At 45.1% G+C, this 13,390-nt stretch overlaps 1 protein-coding gene across 3 annotated transcripts in view; it reads right to left on the bottom strand.

The window, feature by feature from the left end:
- CLUAP1 (clusterin associated protein 1) overlaps positions 1-13,390 on the bottom strand; it is a 70,534-nt gene that overhangs the window by 20,451 nt on the left and 36,693 nt on the right. For all 3 annotated transcript variants that reach the window (XM_035339902.1, XM_035339903.1, XM_035339901.1), the window contains exon 9: positions 1,915-1,987. In XM_035339902.1, the coding sequence (XP_035195793.1) occupies positions 1,915-1,987 (73 nt within the window). The remainder of the gene's footprint in view (positions 1-1,914; positions 1,988-13,390) is intronic.

Genomic DNA, 13,390 nt, shown 5'->3' on the forward strand with positions numbered 1-13,390 from the left:
TCTTGACTTGCGACTGGGATCCTAGGGTTAACTTCACCCCCAGCAGATAGCAACTTCTTCCTTCTCTCCTCCAAGTAAATCTCTTTGTTTTGAGTTGTATAAAAGGCATCTTGTAACCCATAGTGAGAGGGGGAAGCGGGGTCTGGTCTAAGAGGAAAACACAACCTGGTACCTGATCATTTTACGTTAGCAAACTGTGATCTCAGCCAGTTTTACAGCATTCAATACATTAACCTCACAGCTCCCAGTAACAAGGCTGTGTTCCGTGCTGAGGAAACAGCCTCCAAGAAGCAAATTTATTGCCTCAGTTACATCTCTGCAGTTCCACAGACTTCAACGCCGTGTTCAGGTAAAGGCAGACTGTAGCTTAGGAAGATGACTTGATTTGCCAAGGGTATGGGACAATCAGTAAATAAGCCAGCACTGAAAACAAGGCTCCTATCACTAGAACAAACACTAATTTTGTCAATTTGGAATAAAGACATAATATAGCAATATTTTTTGAGGTCAGTACAAGTCTTTAAGTGTTCTTAGGTAGAAGTTAGGTCACTCACTAAAAGGCAAGGTTCGTATTATTTGAGAGATGTAAAATGACTGCACAATTTTCTAAGTGAAAGTCCACTGGCAAGGAAAAAAAAAAATCAGGAAAATTTCTGGAAACCTATTGAAACCAAACTTAATCATCCTGGAAACTACCACGTAGCAGAACCTGGACTTTTTCGCACAAGTAATTCCTTGAAATAGTTCCACATTCTTGCAATTTACATTACAAATCCTACATTTCAGATAAAGCTTCACTTTTTACTGCCTTGACATAAGGAGATGAGATCAAAGATGGGCAGAGATGAATGAATTTCCTCTTTCATGAGCTTGTTCAGAAAACATCTGCCAGCAAACAAACTGTGAAGCATAACTTTTATGTCCTTACCCAATTTTAGCTTTCATGAACTCTCCCTTTGATCCTGAGAGTTAACCCTCCTCTTGTTTTCTTTTCACTACCATATAAAAATGCACATATTGCAATATTCAATTCACACGGGCAATTAATGGGGAAGTTCTGCTGATGCTTGACTCAAAAGAAGCAAAATCTGGTTTGTTAGCTTTCTGTAAAATCCCAAGGGGTTCTTGTTCCTTTCTGTTCTTCAGCTAGAATTCTAATTAATTAAAAGTTTAGAAAAAAAAATAAGATAATCCCCAAATTTTAATTGCATTCACATTTTGCAGGTGCACTACACCAAGGAAACCCAAGAAGGCAAACATGGAGCACACTTTGAAGATGAGTGATATTAACGAGGATTTCAAACAGGTTTTCTCATCAGTGAATGTTACAATCTGATAGATAGATCACAAAGAATTAGTCCAAACACAGCCACCTCCACGGCACGCAACGTGGCGGACTAACTGGTGAGGACAAAAATGATCCTCCAGTTTTGCAAGGCAAACCAGCACCTGTGCAACACGAGGCAGCCAGGTAGTGCCAGGAACCAAGGAGAATATTGACCAGCACACGAGCATCTGCTCAGGTAGAATCCTCTAACCAAGCTTGTTGGCAAACCAACTTTTCATCATCAACCCCACTGTGCTGGGACAACTGCTTCAGCTGCAGCTAGCCTGAGGGGGCTCAGATGCCAGCAGAATGAAGCCTCCTTCTGCCCGCTGCAGCTGCACAGCACGTTTAGTGAGCAACTGTTTTTGCCTTGCAGCACTACAGGTAAAATTTACAAGGTAAAGGAGCATTTCACAGAGGTTAGGTTCTCCATTTCATTGGTGTTCTGTTAAAGTTATCATCATCCCACTTTTTCTAATATCTGTTGACTCAGTCGCCTATCCCGTGTCCCTGTGGCCTGCACATTTATACAGGTAGCCAGCTCTTTGTTTTTCCAACAATACAACTAGTTTAGAAATCCCACTTACTTCCACTCTTAAGCAGGTGTTGTTCCTCTTCCTTCAGCCTGTTCTGCATCAGACGCAGCATGTTTGCTGCTTCCTGTAACAGGTGAAAACAAACGAATCAGAACAGCTGCCACATTGCCCAGACAAGTAGCTAACTGGATGGCCCTCTAACAGTTAAGAGCACTCCAAAGCAGAATGAAAAAGGAAAATTTCAGCATTGGAAATACTTCATGAAAAAAAAAAAAGTCTTAATTGAAGCTTGGGAACCCCTACCTACTTTGCCCATGAGGTCAGGATATAAAGCATATACCCATGTACAACAGTGCACTGAAAATCAACCACACGTTCCCGCTAGCTGAAACTTCACTGAGTGCAGTGAAAATGAGTTCACTTGCTTTCGTCCCACGGAACACTACTGCCATTACAGAAGGGACTTGCTTTGGAAACCAGGATAAAATCACACATTTCCATGTATGCAAACAAAATGGGAAGAAAAAGCCCAAACAAAGAGCTGGAGGAGTATAGCCACACGCTATATAATAGCAGTATCCTGTGCTATATGGAACTACTGATAGTATTTGGGTGCAAAGGAGAACCACGATAGCAAGAGTGCACAAGGTGGATCACTGATTTTCTGTTTTAAATGTAGCAGGTTAAAACATGCTGAGGAACACTGCTGTACTGACAGCACGACGACGTTCTGACAAAGGCAGTTAGGAGCAAATGAGAAGGGTAAAGTAGAACAGTGGTTGCTGTGCTGAGGAAAAGCAGCAACCACAACCCTCAGCCCATTCAAATGAACGCCAACGATAAAAGGGATATTACAACAAGGCCTACAAGGGCTTAGAAACAACCAACCACACTGAAGTCTCGCAGTGTTAACTGAGCCAGAAACGTGACAGCTCAGAAGGGAAGAAGCGGGCTGACGGGAGCTGGGCAGCAGCAGTTAAAACAGACATTTTCATTCCAGCATAATGGATTGGTAAGAAAACACGCCTGCCTCTCCAGCCAGTAACAGATGGGAGTAATTTGAATCTCGTGGTATACGTGCATTTGCTGAGCATCGCGTACCAGGTCGACTAAAGGAACTGATTGCTAAACACCACACAATTCTAGGAGGTCTTTTGCTGAGCTCATGAAGCTCTCCATCCAGTTAGGCCTAACATCTACCGAAGTCACCAAGGGATTTTAGAAATTAAGGTTCATTATTCCAATAGCAGCAGCAGACAGAAAAACACATTTTTAATTACATCTAGTTCGAACTAGGACAAATCAATGCGAAAAGCAAACTGAACATGATAAAGTAAGACCTAAAACATACAACCAGATCAAGATAGAACCTATAATATTAAACAGATGGCAAACAACTGATGGAAGGATTTAGCCACTCATTTTACTAGCTCTAGTTTTTTCTACAATTGCACCCAAGCAAGACAAGTAGATGGGAACGTTAATTAGCTGTAGATTGAGCTGCAATTTTTCTGAGCCTTTGATTTTCTACGCAGAACTTGTATACAATTAAAAAATAAACGGACAACTGCTGCTCTGACATGGTCATGGTCACAGTCGGGTAGCTGGGTTAAAGGACTGCCTGCGTAAATGGTCAAAAATTATGTCTAATTATGTATGGAGTATAATTAACAAGCAAGGTCAGCAATGACATAGGAATCAGCACACACAGCACACACGCACGTGTGCTCGTATAACCTTACAAGTTGGTTCTAGGCCGAAGATCCCAGCTTCTGTGTGGTTGTGCTTGACCAACCGTAGCTTTGAATGCAATGGAAGTGGGAGACCACAGACAAAGCAAGACCTGGACTGGCTGGGGAAGCTGGTCACAAACGCTGCTGTGTCTGGTACTGACACCAGCTGCCAGCACAGGTGACCGGAGGAGTTTCCAACTAACACAGCCGAAGTTGCTCAGGAGGATGCCTGTGACTCCCAACATCACCTCCTGGACAGCGACGTTCATCCTGACAGCTTTCTGAGCAAGACTTACCCCAAAGATCCCAGTAAAGCTCTCTTACAAAGAATTGCAACCGACTGCTTATATCATGTGCAATAATTAAAGCATCACCAGCAAAGAGCTTTGAGTTTGTCTAAATCTTAGGAGAAGAAGTTGCAGGAAAAGAGAAGTTACCGGACCCCCAAATCCCCAGGTTAGTTCTTTGGGTACTTATAGTCCTGCTTGCCCAGATCTCAATTCTTCCATGAGAGACGAGGAGCAGACTGCAAAAGGCCTCTCCGTCCTGAGCCGTTGCGAGATGGGGTGGGCAGCGAAGCAGAGCCCCGGACCCTGAGAGGCTTCAGGGCGCCCCACGGTGCCCGATCAGCTCCTGCTTTGGGGTGACCCGGGAGGCCCCGCTGTAATCACCCTGATACGCAGAGCACGTTCACTGCCTCATTCAGATTTCTTAATTATAAGCTGACCGGGCTGCCTCAGCCTCTCTCCAGCGAGCCAGACGCATCCATAATACCCTAAGAGCTACTGCTCGGTGAGGCTGAGCTTGCTCCGGGTCTCAGCTGTTGCGAAGCAGCTGGAGCACAGGCACCTTTCACTGTCTGCAGAGCCTGAAGGAAGGAAATGACAAGTGCAAGAGGCATCTCCGTAATGCCACGGCAGCTCACACGGGCGTATGGGCAAGACACAAAATACCGACGCCTGAGGTGCAAACCTGGATGTTTTAACAGGGGGATGAGAGTGAGAAAGGGGTGGAAGGCTCCTTGGGAATTGTCAGGGTGTCCGTGAAGAAAGCCACAGAGAAATATTTCCCCTTATAATGAAAGCATCCTGACCAGAATTGTCTGTGTGCCTGCGCAGGTGCTGAGCACCGGTGGGTGCACAGACACTCAGCGCTGGGCCACCTGGGCTCACAAACCTGCCTGGGAACGTATGAAAGGTTCTGGGGAGAAACCAAACGACTCCTGCTGGGAGGTGGAAAGATGACTGCCATTGCAAGGAGCGTTACACCAAAGGCAATCGCGCAGAAGCCATGCTACCTAGAAATCAGAACCACTGCCGATGGATATGTATTCTGCAGGAAGAAGCTAATTCCACCTGCAAGAACAAGGAAGGGAAAAGGCAAAAGTGTTTTAATAACTTGTTTTGTGGAGGTTCAGAACATTTTAATCGCCTTGTTTAAGAAACTGCTCTTCTTTATTAGCTCTTTCTGTGGGGAACAAATGACCAGGAGACAGAGAAGCGTAACCAAGGATTAAAGGCAAGATGGAAGGGTGCTGAGGACAACACGGTGCAGTCAGCGGGCCAGTAAATCTCACCTGCCTCCTCTCACTCCGTGCTGCCGGCAACGATACAGTGAGTTTTCCAGAGCAGCAACACGTCCACACATCAACAGCAAACCAGCCCAGCTCCGTCCCGTGTCGCAGAAGGGTAACCGCTACAGTGATTACCACCTTCCACCCTCCTCTGTGTTAGCAAAGCCTTCTTAAAGACGGATGAACTTGAAAACGAATGCGGACTTGAGGAAAAATATTCCGAGGGTTCTAGCTACCCATGTTTCCTTTGGTGTCCGTAGCACATCCCCTTTCCAAGACCTCCCTCTGCAACAGTGGGTCCCAATATTTTCTGATCACGCCCTCAGCTGCTACCTGCTTTTCCCACCTTTTCTCCCAGCCAGCCATAAGACTTAAAGATGGTCACTGAAGGTACAGAAACTGAATTAGACAAGCCTTGCCCCTGCCCCAGCAAACATTTGCAACACTTGCTGTGTCCTTGGGATGAAGGGCTCAAACGAGGGGATCTGTCAGCTCTCTGAATCTCAACCCCCGTGGCTGCTGCAGCGCACGTGGCAAAAATCAGCAGGGAGGCAGAAAAAGAAAGGACCTTTCCCAAATATAATGGGGACAAATTCATAAACCTGGAAAACATTTTTAAGATGCATCTATTCACGGACCATTGAAATAATAACAGACAATCATTGCCTAATAGTGTAATTCCATGCATCTGTTAAGACTGCTGAAGGCAATCCAAATTCAACCAAATAAACAGCCTCACCTGCCCTGCACCCTCAGCCACTTGCTCCTTCGCTCCTGCTCTGGTGCGAGCATTTGTGCAGCTACACAAAAGAAACCCAGGTGAAAACTACTAATACATCAAAATAAAATTAAACTAGACAGATTCTCCAGTGCAGGTCAGCATGATGCTGCACAAAGTCTCAGCTTGCACACGGAGGACGGGGCGTTGCCATTGCAGGAAAAACTGTGAGGGTTAAGAAGAGGGAGTAGCGTTGCTTTCAGCTTCAGGGCTGATTCCTGTGCTTAAAATATAAGAGGAGTCTAAGCAAATGATTTGATCATACAGCTGAGACTTCTCCCCCTTTCTTGGAGCCTCTTCCTTGTGCTGGCAGCAGCCATCTCAGCTGACCTCGTAGCGAGCCAGCGCAGAGCTCACTGGCAGAAGAAAAAAAGTTGATTTTTCTAGGGTTTAGATTTCTGAATAGCTCCATGCATGGTCAGATAAACGCTGCAGTCAGCCCAAGGGAGCTGTTGGGACTGTACAACACCATCCCTTTCAACAACAGCCCATCACGGCATCAATTTAGCTGCGCTGCCAGGCTACATCCTACAAAAGCTTACCAAAAACTGCAGCAAAAGGAATTTGTTTCAAAAGGGCAGCCTCAAACCAGTTGGAACCAGGACTGCATCATTTCTGTGCTGGCTGTAGGAGTTCTGAACAAGCAAGATCTTCAAAGGCGAAGGCAGCAGCAGTAGCCATTTACGTATTTAGACAGTGAATTATATTTACCACGGTTTGTCTTTTTTGTCACATTCTCACAAGAATCTGAAGGAGACACGTTAAGTTAGTGAAAAAAATGCAACAGCTTCATTTGTTTTTAACGCTGAAATCTTAAAGCATGCCAGCTTTTAAACAGCTGCATCAGCGGTAGCTTCAGTTTCCCTCTTTCTCCCTGCTGCTTTCAGTGCCTGCCGTCTCCAGGCTGTATTTTCTGCCCCGCCTGGGCTCCACCTTCACCCCAAACACCACTCCCCAGACTTCACATTATCCAACAGAAGGGACTTATACCAGCTTGGGGAAAACAAGACCATGCTAATCGGAGATGGCTTCCAGTTTTATGCTGGACACTTCTGTGAGCTTTTTCATGCTTATTTCTTCAAGGCTGTCCCATTCAGCATCAGTGTTACCCATCCCTCCAGCAGGCCAAACGCTGTGGCAGGACAGGTGTACGTTCTGCATGGCACGGGGACTGAGGGAGCACGATACCCACACCCTGCAGCCACTTTCACTGGCAAAGTAAATGGCTTTACCTCTCACGTCTGGCTACAAAAGCCTTCGAAAAACAGCAAAGAGACAAAACATGTCTGTTTGGGAATGTTTTACTATCATCTAACTTATTACCCTACAGACAAGCAAAACGTCGTCTGCAATTCCCTACAGCAGGGAGCGGGAGTTGGCTTTGAAAATCCTTTTACAGAAAGCTATAGGAAAGCAAAGCCCAGGAAATGCTTTTTCATTTAGCAGCTTCTTATTAAATATGAATTATAATTTCTCTGAGGCATTGCTCAAAAACACGCCATTACAACCACTTGCAGACTATACATAGCTGTGAGCAGGGGCTGGGTGCGGGGCAGACTGTTTGGGTTTGGTTTTTTCTGGTTGTTTTTAAACAGACCAACATGCCACCGTGCAGAATATCCTCCAGGAGCTGACCCCCAGATCACACAAGCTCTGCCACCAGCTCATTATTTGGCTGAGGGAAGTGATCCATGATTTGAATAAGCCACATGATTCCTTGACAGCCAGTCCCTCATGATATAACTGATGCTGCTGGGCATTGTTTCAAACAATGAAATCGAGTTGCTGAAATCAGGTACCTGAAGACACCTCCACGTCCCTTCAGAATGAAAAGTGGCAAATCTAGGCTCAAGAAAAGAAAACCCAAACCGATGCACTATTTCATCATTTAAGGCTTTTAAAAATAAATAAATAAAAAACCTTGACATAAAAAAAAAAACTGGGGGAAAGGCATGGAGAAAATGTCAGCGGGATTCTGAATACCAAAAGCATGTGCCCTGCAGCCGGCTGGCAGACAGTATGGTGACCACTAAGCAGAAGGACAAAGGAAAGAACTTAAGAAAATAAGAGGGGGATAAGTGTGAAAGAATGACAAGACAACAACTGGAGATAGCTGTTTTTTTGTTCAGATGCTAACATTTCAATTTTTGCCTTCATTATTTCTTCTGCTCTCAGACACCCTCCAAATCCCAGAAATCTCTCAACATCTCCCTCTATGTATAACCTTTTCATCTTAGTAAGAGAAAATTATGTTTCCTTTTTTTCTTCTTTTTTTTTTTTCCTGGCAATTTGCTAGAGCATCTCGGCAATCCTCCTGCTCTGTAGTACACTCGAAGCGAAGCGAGTTGAAGATGAATCGAGCCACCTCATCTTCACCTTGCCTGTTAATCTCAGCAGCTGTTTCTTGCTTTGTTAGAGAACAAAGCAGCTGAGATTAGCTCTTGCTGCACTCATGCAATGGGATTTGTTTTTCATAATAGAGTGTTGCCACTCATTCAGCGGGGGTGATGAGATATAAGGACCAGGAGAAATTGCACGGTGCCTGAGCAGAGAACGTGACCGCACTCTTAGCGGGAAGAAGCCTGCTAGGTACAACAGACACATAGGGGACACAACACCAAGGCCGCACAGCTGAAGCCCACATCAGTGTGAGGTGCCAGCCTACCCAGAGTTGTTCTTTAAGAACTGAAGACAATGCTCTCTATCATGCTGAACTGCTTATAATTACCTCACCTCCAAATTAATTAACCGACCCGTGGAAGCCCATCTCTAGTCCTGTACACAAACACACACGGCATAAAGAATGAGACTGGAGGCACTGAGAGGTACGCAGGTGCAGAGCTTTGAACCCCCTGGGATTACAGAACCACGGTGAGAAAGCTTGCAGCCTCAGAGCGTTGCAAGAGATGGATACAGGCACTCCAGAAATGACAGGCTGGGAGAGGAGGATGAGGAGGGGCTGCTCTCTCTGCAAAGGAGCAGCTTGCATGCACCGAACCACCTTGCATTAGGCGCTGAGCCCGGTGAGAGCTTATGGTTACAGACCAGAGGACAAAGCACTGGCCTATAAACCAACACAGATCACGCCGCATAAACCAACGTTCATTTTAAGCAGCTCAGAGTCTGAGGTTAAGTCATATTCTTAGCACATCACATCACTTCTGTAAAAAGAAACAAAGAAACCAAAGGCATAGCTGGGTTTCTCTGGTTTCCCGTCTCACCTGCAGTCATTGGATAAAGACTTTCCCTTTCCGATAGAAGCTCCCCAGTCTGAAAAAAGTCCAAAAACAAACAAACAAACAAACACTTCTCTCTGTATCACACGGTATTGCACTCGGGGAGCAGCACAGAACCACAGTGGAGCTGGCTTGCAGTGCTTAAAGCTGGCAATAAATCAGGTCCCCAGCACCCTGGCTGGAAGACAGACTTTGCATCTAGAGGTTGCTTCCCTTTGATGCCACCACCTCAGTACGTGTGAACTGCTATCACTGCCTGATGAAGGCAAAAGCCACAACCTCCCTCCGCCCTGGTATTAAATCAAGGACAGTGCTTTGGAGATCGGGGCCTCCAACAAGCAAGTCACTGCTTCAAACACAGAGCTCCGCATCACGACCTTGTCCTAGCAGATTCTCTGGATCGCTCTAAGTTCACTCAAATAACTTTTACGTACATTTATTCCTCTTCACCATTTTGGCCTGAGGCGGGTCTGAAAATCACCACCTCTGGCCATTTTTTCTTTTATTTTTAAGAGAAGTCATCCTTCCAGTGGATGGGCACACACTGAATGAACTGAAAATCACCAGCCCCTATTATAGGACCATCTGTCTCCTCCCTGGTCTCATTATTCCCATCTTCTCCCTCAATTGTATGTCCTGAAACAGTCATTGCCTCTCATCATTAACAGCCATTTTTACAGTAATCATTTCTATTGAAACACACATAAAGCATACTAGAGAGGATTTGATACGCTTAACTGATACTCAACAGAAATTCACCACCTGTTATCACAACACTGTCCCTACAGCCATGGTGGAAAGCAGGGGGGGGCAGCTCATTTGTGCCAGTGTCATTATTTTAATGAATGAATTTGATTCACTGTCCTTCTTCAGAGAAAATTCTTTACCTTGAAACTATTTTTCTGTCCCAGCTAGCCACTACAAATACCAGCCGTTGATTTATCTATCTAGAATAATCTTTTTTTTTTTTTTTTGAAAAAACAGCAAATCTTGCGCTACTTTCCAACGTGATTTGGTCTTTCCAGTCTGCTCTTTTCCCGTCTTAAATCCTGCTAGCCTTCTGTTTTGCTGCTTTTTGTGGTAGAAGAAGTGTTCACAGGGAGTACTGTAATAGACACAGTAAAGGTACTTGAATAAATGGGGCAGAAGAGTATTAGTCACTAAAGCTGATGGAATAATACTTATCCGAGTGAAGCACCAACTTCACACTGAAAGGAGCTCGGCGGAATCACAAAGACGTTCGTGTTCATTGCTTCACAGCACAAGGAGAACACTGCACCCTCCCCAAGACAAACTCCAGTGATCACATTTAGCAAAATAAACAATGAGAACTGAGAGGTCACTACCAAAGTGCACTTTCATCAACCAAAGATGCAAAAAGACTTGAAATTTTCCTCGAACCGTTTATCTTTACCAGGAAACATGTGATAATTAACCAAACACCAGTCATGCTATCATAAAAGTGAGAAAAAGGCTAAAATGTTTTCTCATGGAATTAAATTTATCACACAGGAAAGATAGCGTAGTATAAAATACCAGTGTGAGCTCTCATGATGACCGCTTAGGAGAATGTCTTTAGGAAGGCAAGCTGCTGGCAAGGATCTGTGGGAGAGTGAAGCCAGCACCACGCTGCCCGGCTGTGCCTTTGCAGGATGTCACCTGAGCAGCAGAAGGCAGAGAGAGAGAAATCTGGGATTTATGGCCTGAACTACCGACACTAACGCTATTCCACCACAGCGGCTCTTAACGCTACCAAGCCCAGGCCACAACCTGTACAGTACGTTCAAAAAACCCACTGAACGTAACATGCTGAAACTTAATCCAGAGGAAGCATTTTGAAGTTATACTGCTGCAATGTTTCTCACACGCTTCTTCCTAAAACTGCCATGATTACCGAGCAGTTTTGACTTCGGTACTTCCAACTCACAAGCACGGCAATAACCACTTTTCCTGGAACAGATAAATAGGAATTGAAACTGAACAGCACATGTCATAAAGTGAAGTTGAGAGGTGGCGTCCTGAGACTTCAGGCGGATCGGTTACTCACCCTCTCGAATAAGCAAACTGCATGAAGGTCTCACCTTGAAATTAATACTTTCCCCTCAGGAACTCAAAAGGATGGGACTAAATAGGAAGAGCAAATTAGCTCAGGGTGATAAATTCCACCTTGGTGGGTGTTTGCTCTTGCACTCCTGGTTGGGTTTCACGACGTGCCCTACAGACTGGAGGGCCATGTTTATGCTTCCTGTAAACCTCTGCCTCCCCCTACAGCTCTCCCCTCTTGTCCTGATGAAGTAAATTGGTTATTCTCCTGGTGGCATGTTTCTTGATGCACTACAAAGTCTTTCTGCGCACCTCACTCCCCCGTCTCTGCCACATACACGTTGTGTTTTTCATTCACATGGTCCAACAGCGAACGGCTTGCCCAGGGAGGCCAGGCAGTCTCTGTCCTTGGAGGCTTTCAAGAACCTGTCTGGATAGAGTCTTGAGCAGCGCGGTCCGATGCCATAGCTGACCTTCCTTTGAGCAGGAGGTTTGGCTGGAGACCTCACAAAGTCCCCTCCAACCGGAATTAATCTGTGGATCAGTGTGAAGCAGGCTTAAACATTATTTACCTCTTTTGACAATTTTTCTATTTAAAACAAAACCACCACAAACTACCTCTGATAGCCATCCCCACTGCTGTACTGTACTTGTTTTGTGCTGTATATTATGATGGATGGCAATTCGAAGAATTTGACATAAGCTACACGAAGGCTCCTGAGAAGGATGGCAGTTCAGCTCTCTAATTTTATCTCCTTCATTACGAGCTCTGCCAGTTCTGAAGTCAACACCGGCTCCTATGAACTTGACGCTTCAAATCCTCCTTTATGCCATGACTTTCCCTCCCCTCTCTGCTTGAGGCGTCAGTGATCAGAATCCCTTCCTCAGGGATCTTCTGAAGGAATCCCTTCCTCAGGGATCTTCAGGATCCCTCACCCCTCACAAGCACCCTATTTTCATTACTTCCTGGGGCAGCCGGTCTCCCCCCCATCTGTGTGTGCATTTTATACAGGGTCACTTTGCAGATTGATGTAAATTTTCCCTTGACTACCTCCATTCGTTCAGTAATAAAGGGAAAGAGGCATCATAAAGACGGAGAAGCCTTCATAAAGCACACAGCTGACATTCATACCAAATGTTTCTGCTGAACTGCTTTTCCAGCGCTACTCCCAGAGCGCACTTCGTTGTGCCACCAGCCAGAGCCATCTCATTATTCACACAAATTGGGCCATTTGGAAACAAGGAAGGGTGCAATGTCACGATTCACCAGGGTAAGTAAAAAGCATGAACACCTTTCTTCAGGTGGTTAAAGTAGCACAGGGATGCTGCCTACAGGTAAGTCTAGCATGCTTATATTAGGCTTAGTTTCTTCTTTCACATAAAGATCCAGGCTCAATAAAGGCCTGAAGTTAAAGGCTCCAGGAGGATACAAGAAATACTCCTGAACCATCCAAGAACCACAGATCAGAGCTGAGGGAGCAGAACGTTACAGGTAATACAGCACTGGGTCACTGAGGATTTCTGCGACCACCTATGGCAGGACATAGCTCAAGAGGATCAGGAAGAGACAGAAGAGAAAAGGGTTGGAAGGGAAGCAGCCAGACTGCATCATGAGACTGGGTGAGATCACAGGCCCCTAAATCATCCTCCAGCGCTGAGTGATAGAATCCAAACGGAACTGAGGAAAAAAAAGGGGGGGGAGAAAAAAATCCCAGACTAACATTTTCTGCCGAGAATTTTCCAGTTAAAACGTTTTCATACGAGCTCCAAGTCAGCACTAACAATCCAGAATTCGCCACTACCTGAAATTGTGTCACAGAGGATGGACTCAAATGTAGGCATCATCAGATTTAGTGCAAGTTTACCATCACAACGGCTCCTCTCTATTTTTCCAATTTGCTTTTGTGGGAGATGTGAATTGTAATGCCTCAATAACAGCTCATTGAGCATTCCCTCCAGGTGTTACACTTTTATTGTACTAGCTTACAAGCTATATTGGTTAGATGTATGATTTATTTGAATTAATGTACTATCCCGCAATGTAAACCTGAGGTCAGTTTGCACTGTGTGAAGAAATTATCATCCACATTAGTATTGATTGGAAGTTAGTAGTCGCAGCTGTACCTTGTTTACCACCCCAAATCCTGTCCCATCACCACTGTCC

This window comes from Oxyura jamaicensis, chromosome 14 (genome assembly GCF_011077185.1).
Source record: "Oxyura jamaicensis isolate SHBP4307 breed ruddy duck chromosome 14, BPBGC_Ojam_1.0, whole genome shotgun sequence".
In the NCBI taxonomy this organism is placed as follows: domain Eukaryota; kingdom Metazoa; phylum Chordata; class Aves; order Anseriformes; family Anatidae; genus Oxyura; species Oxyura jamaicensis.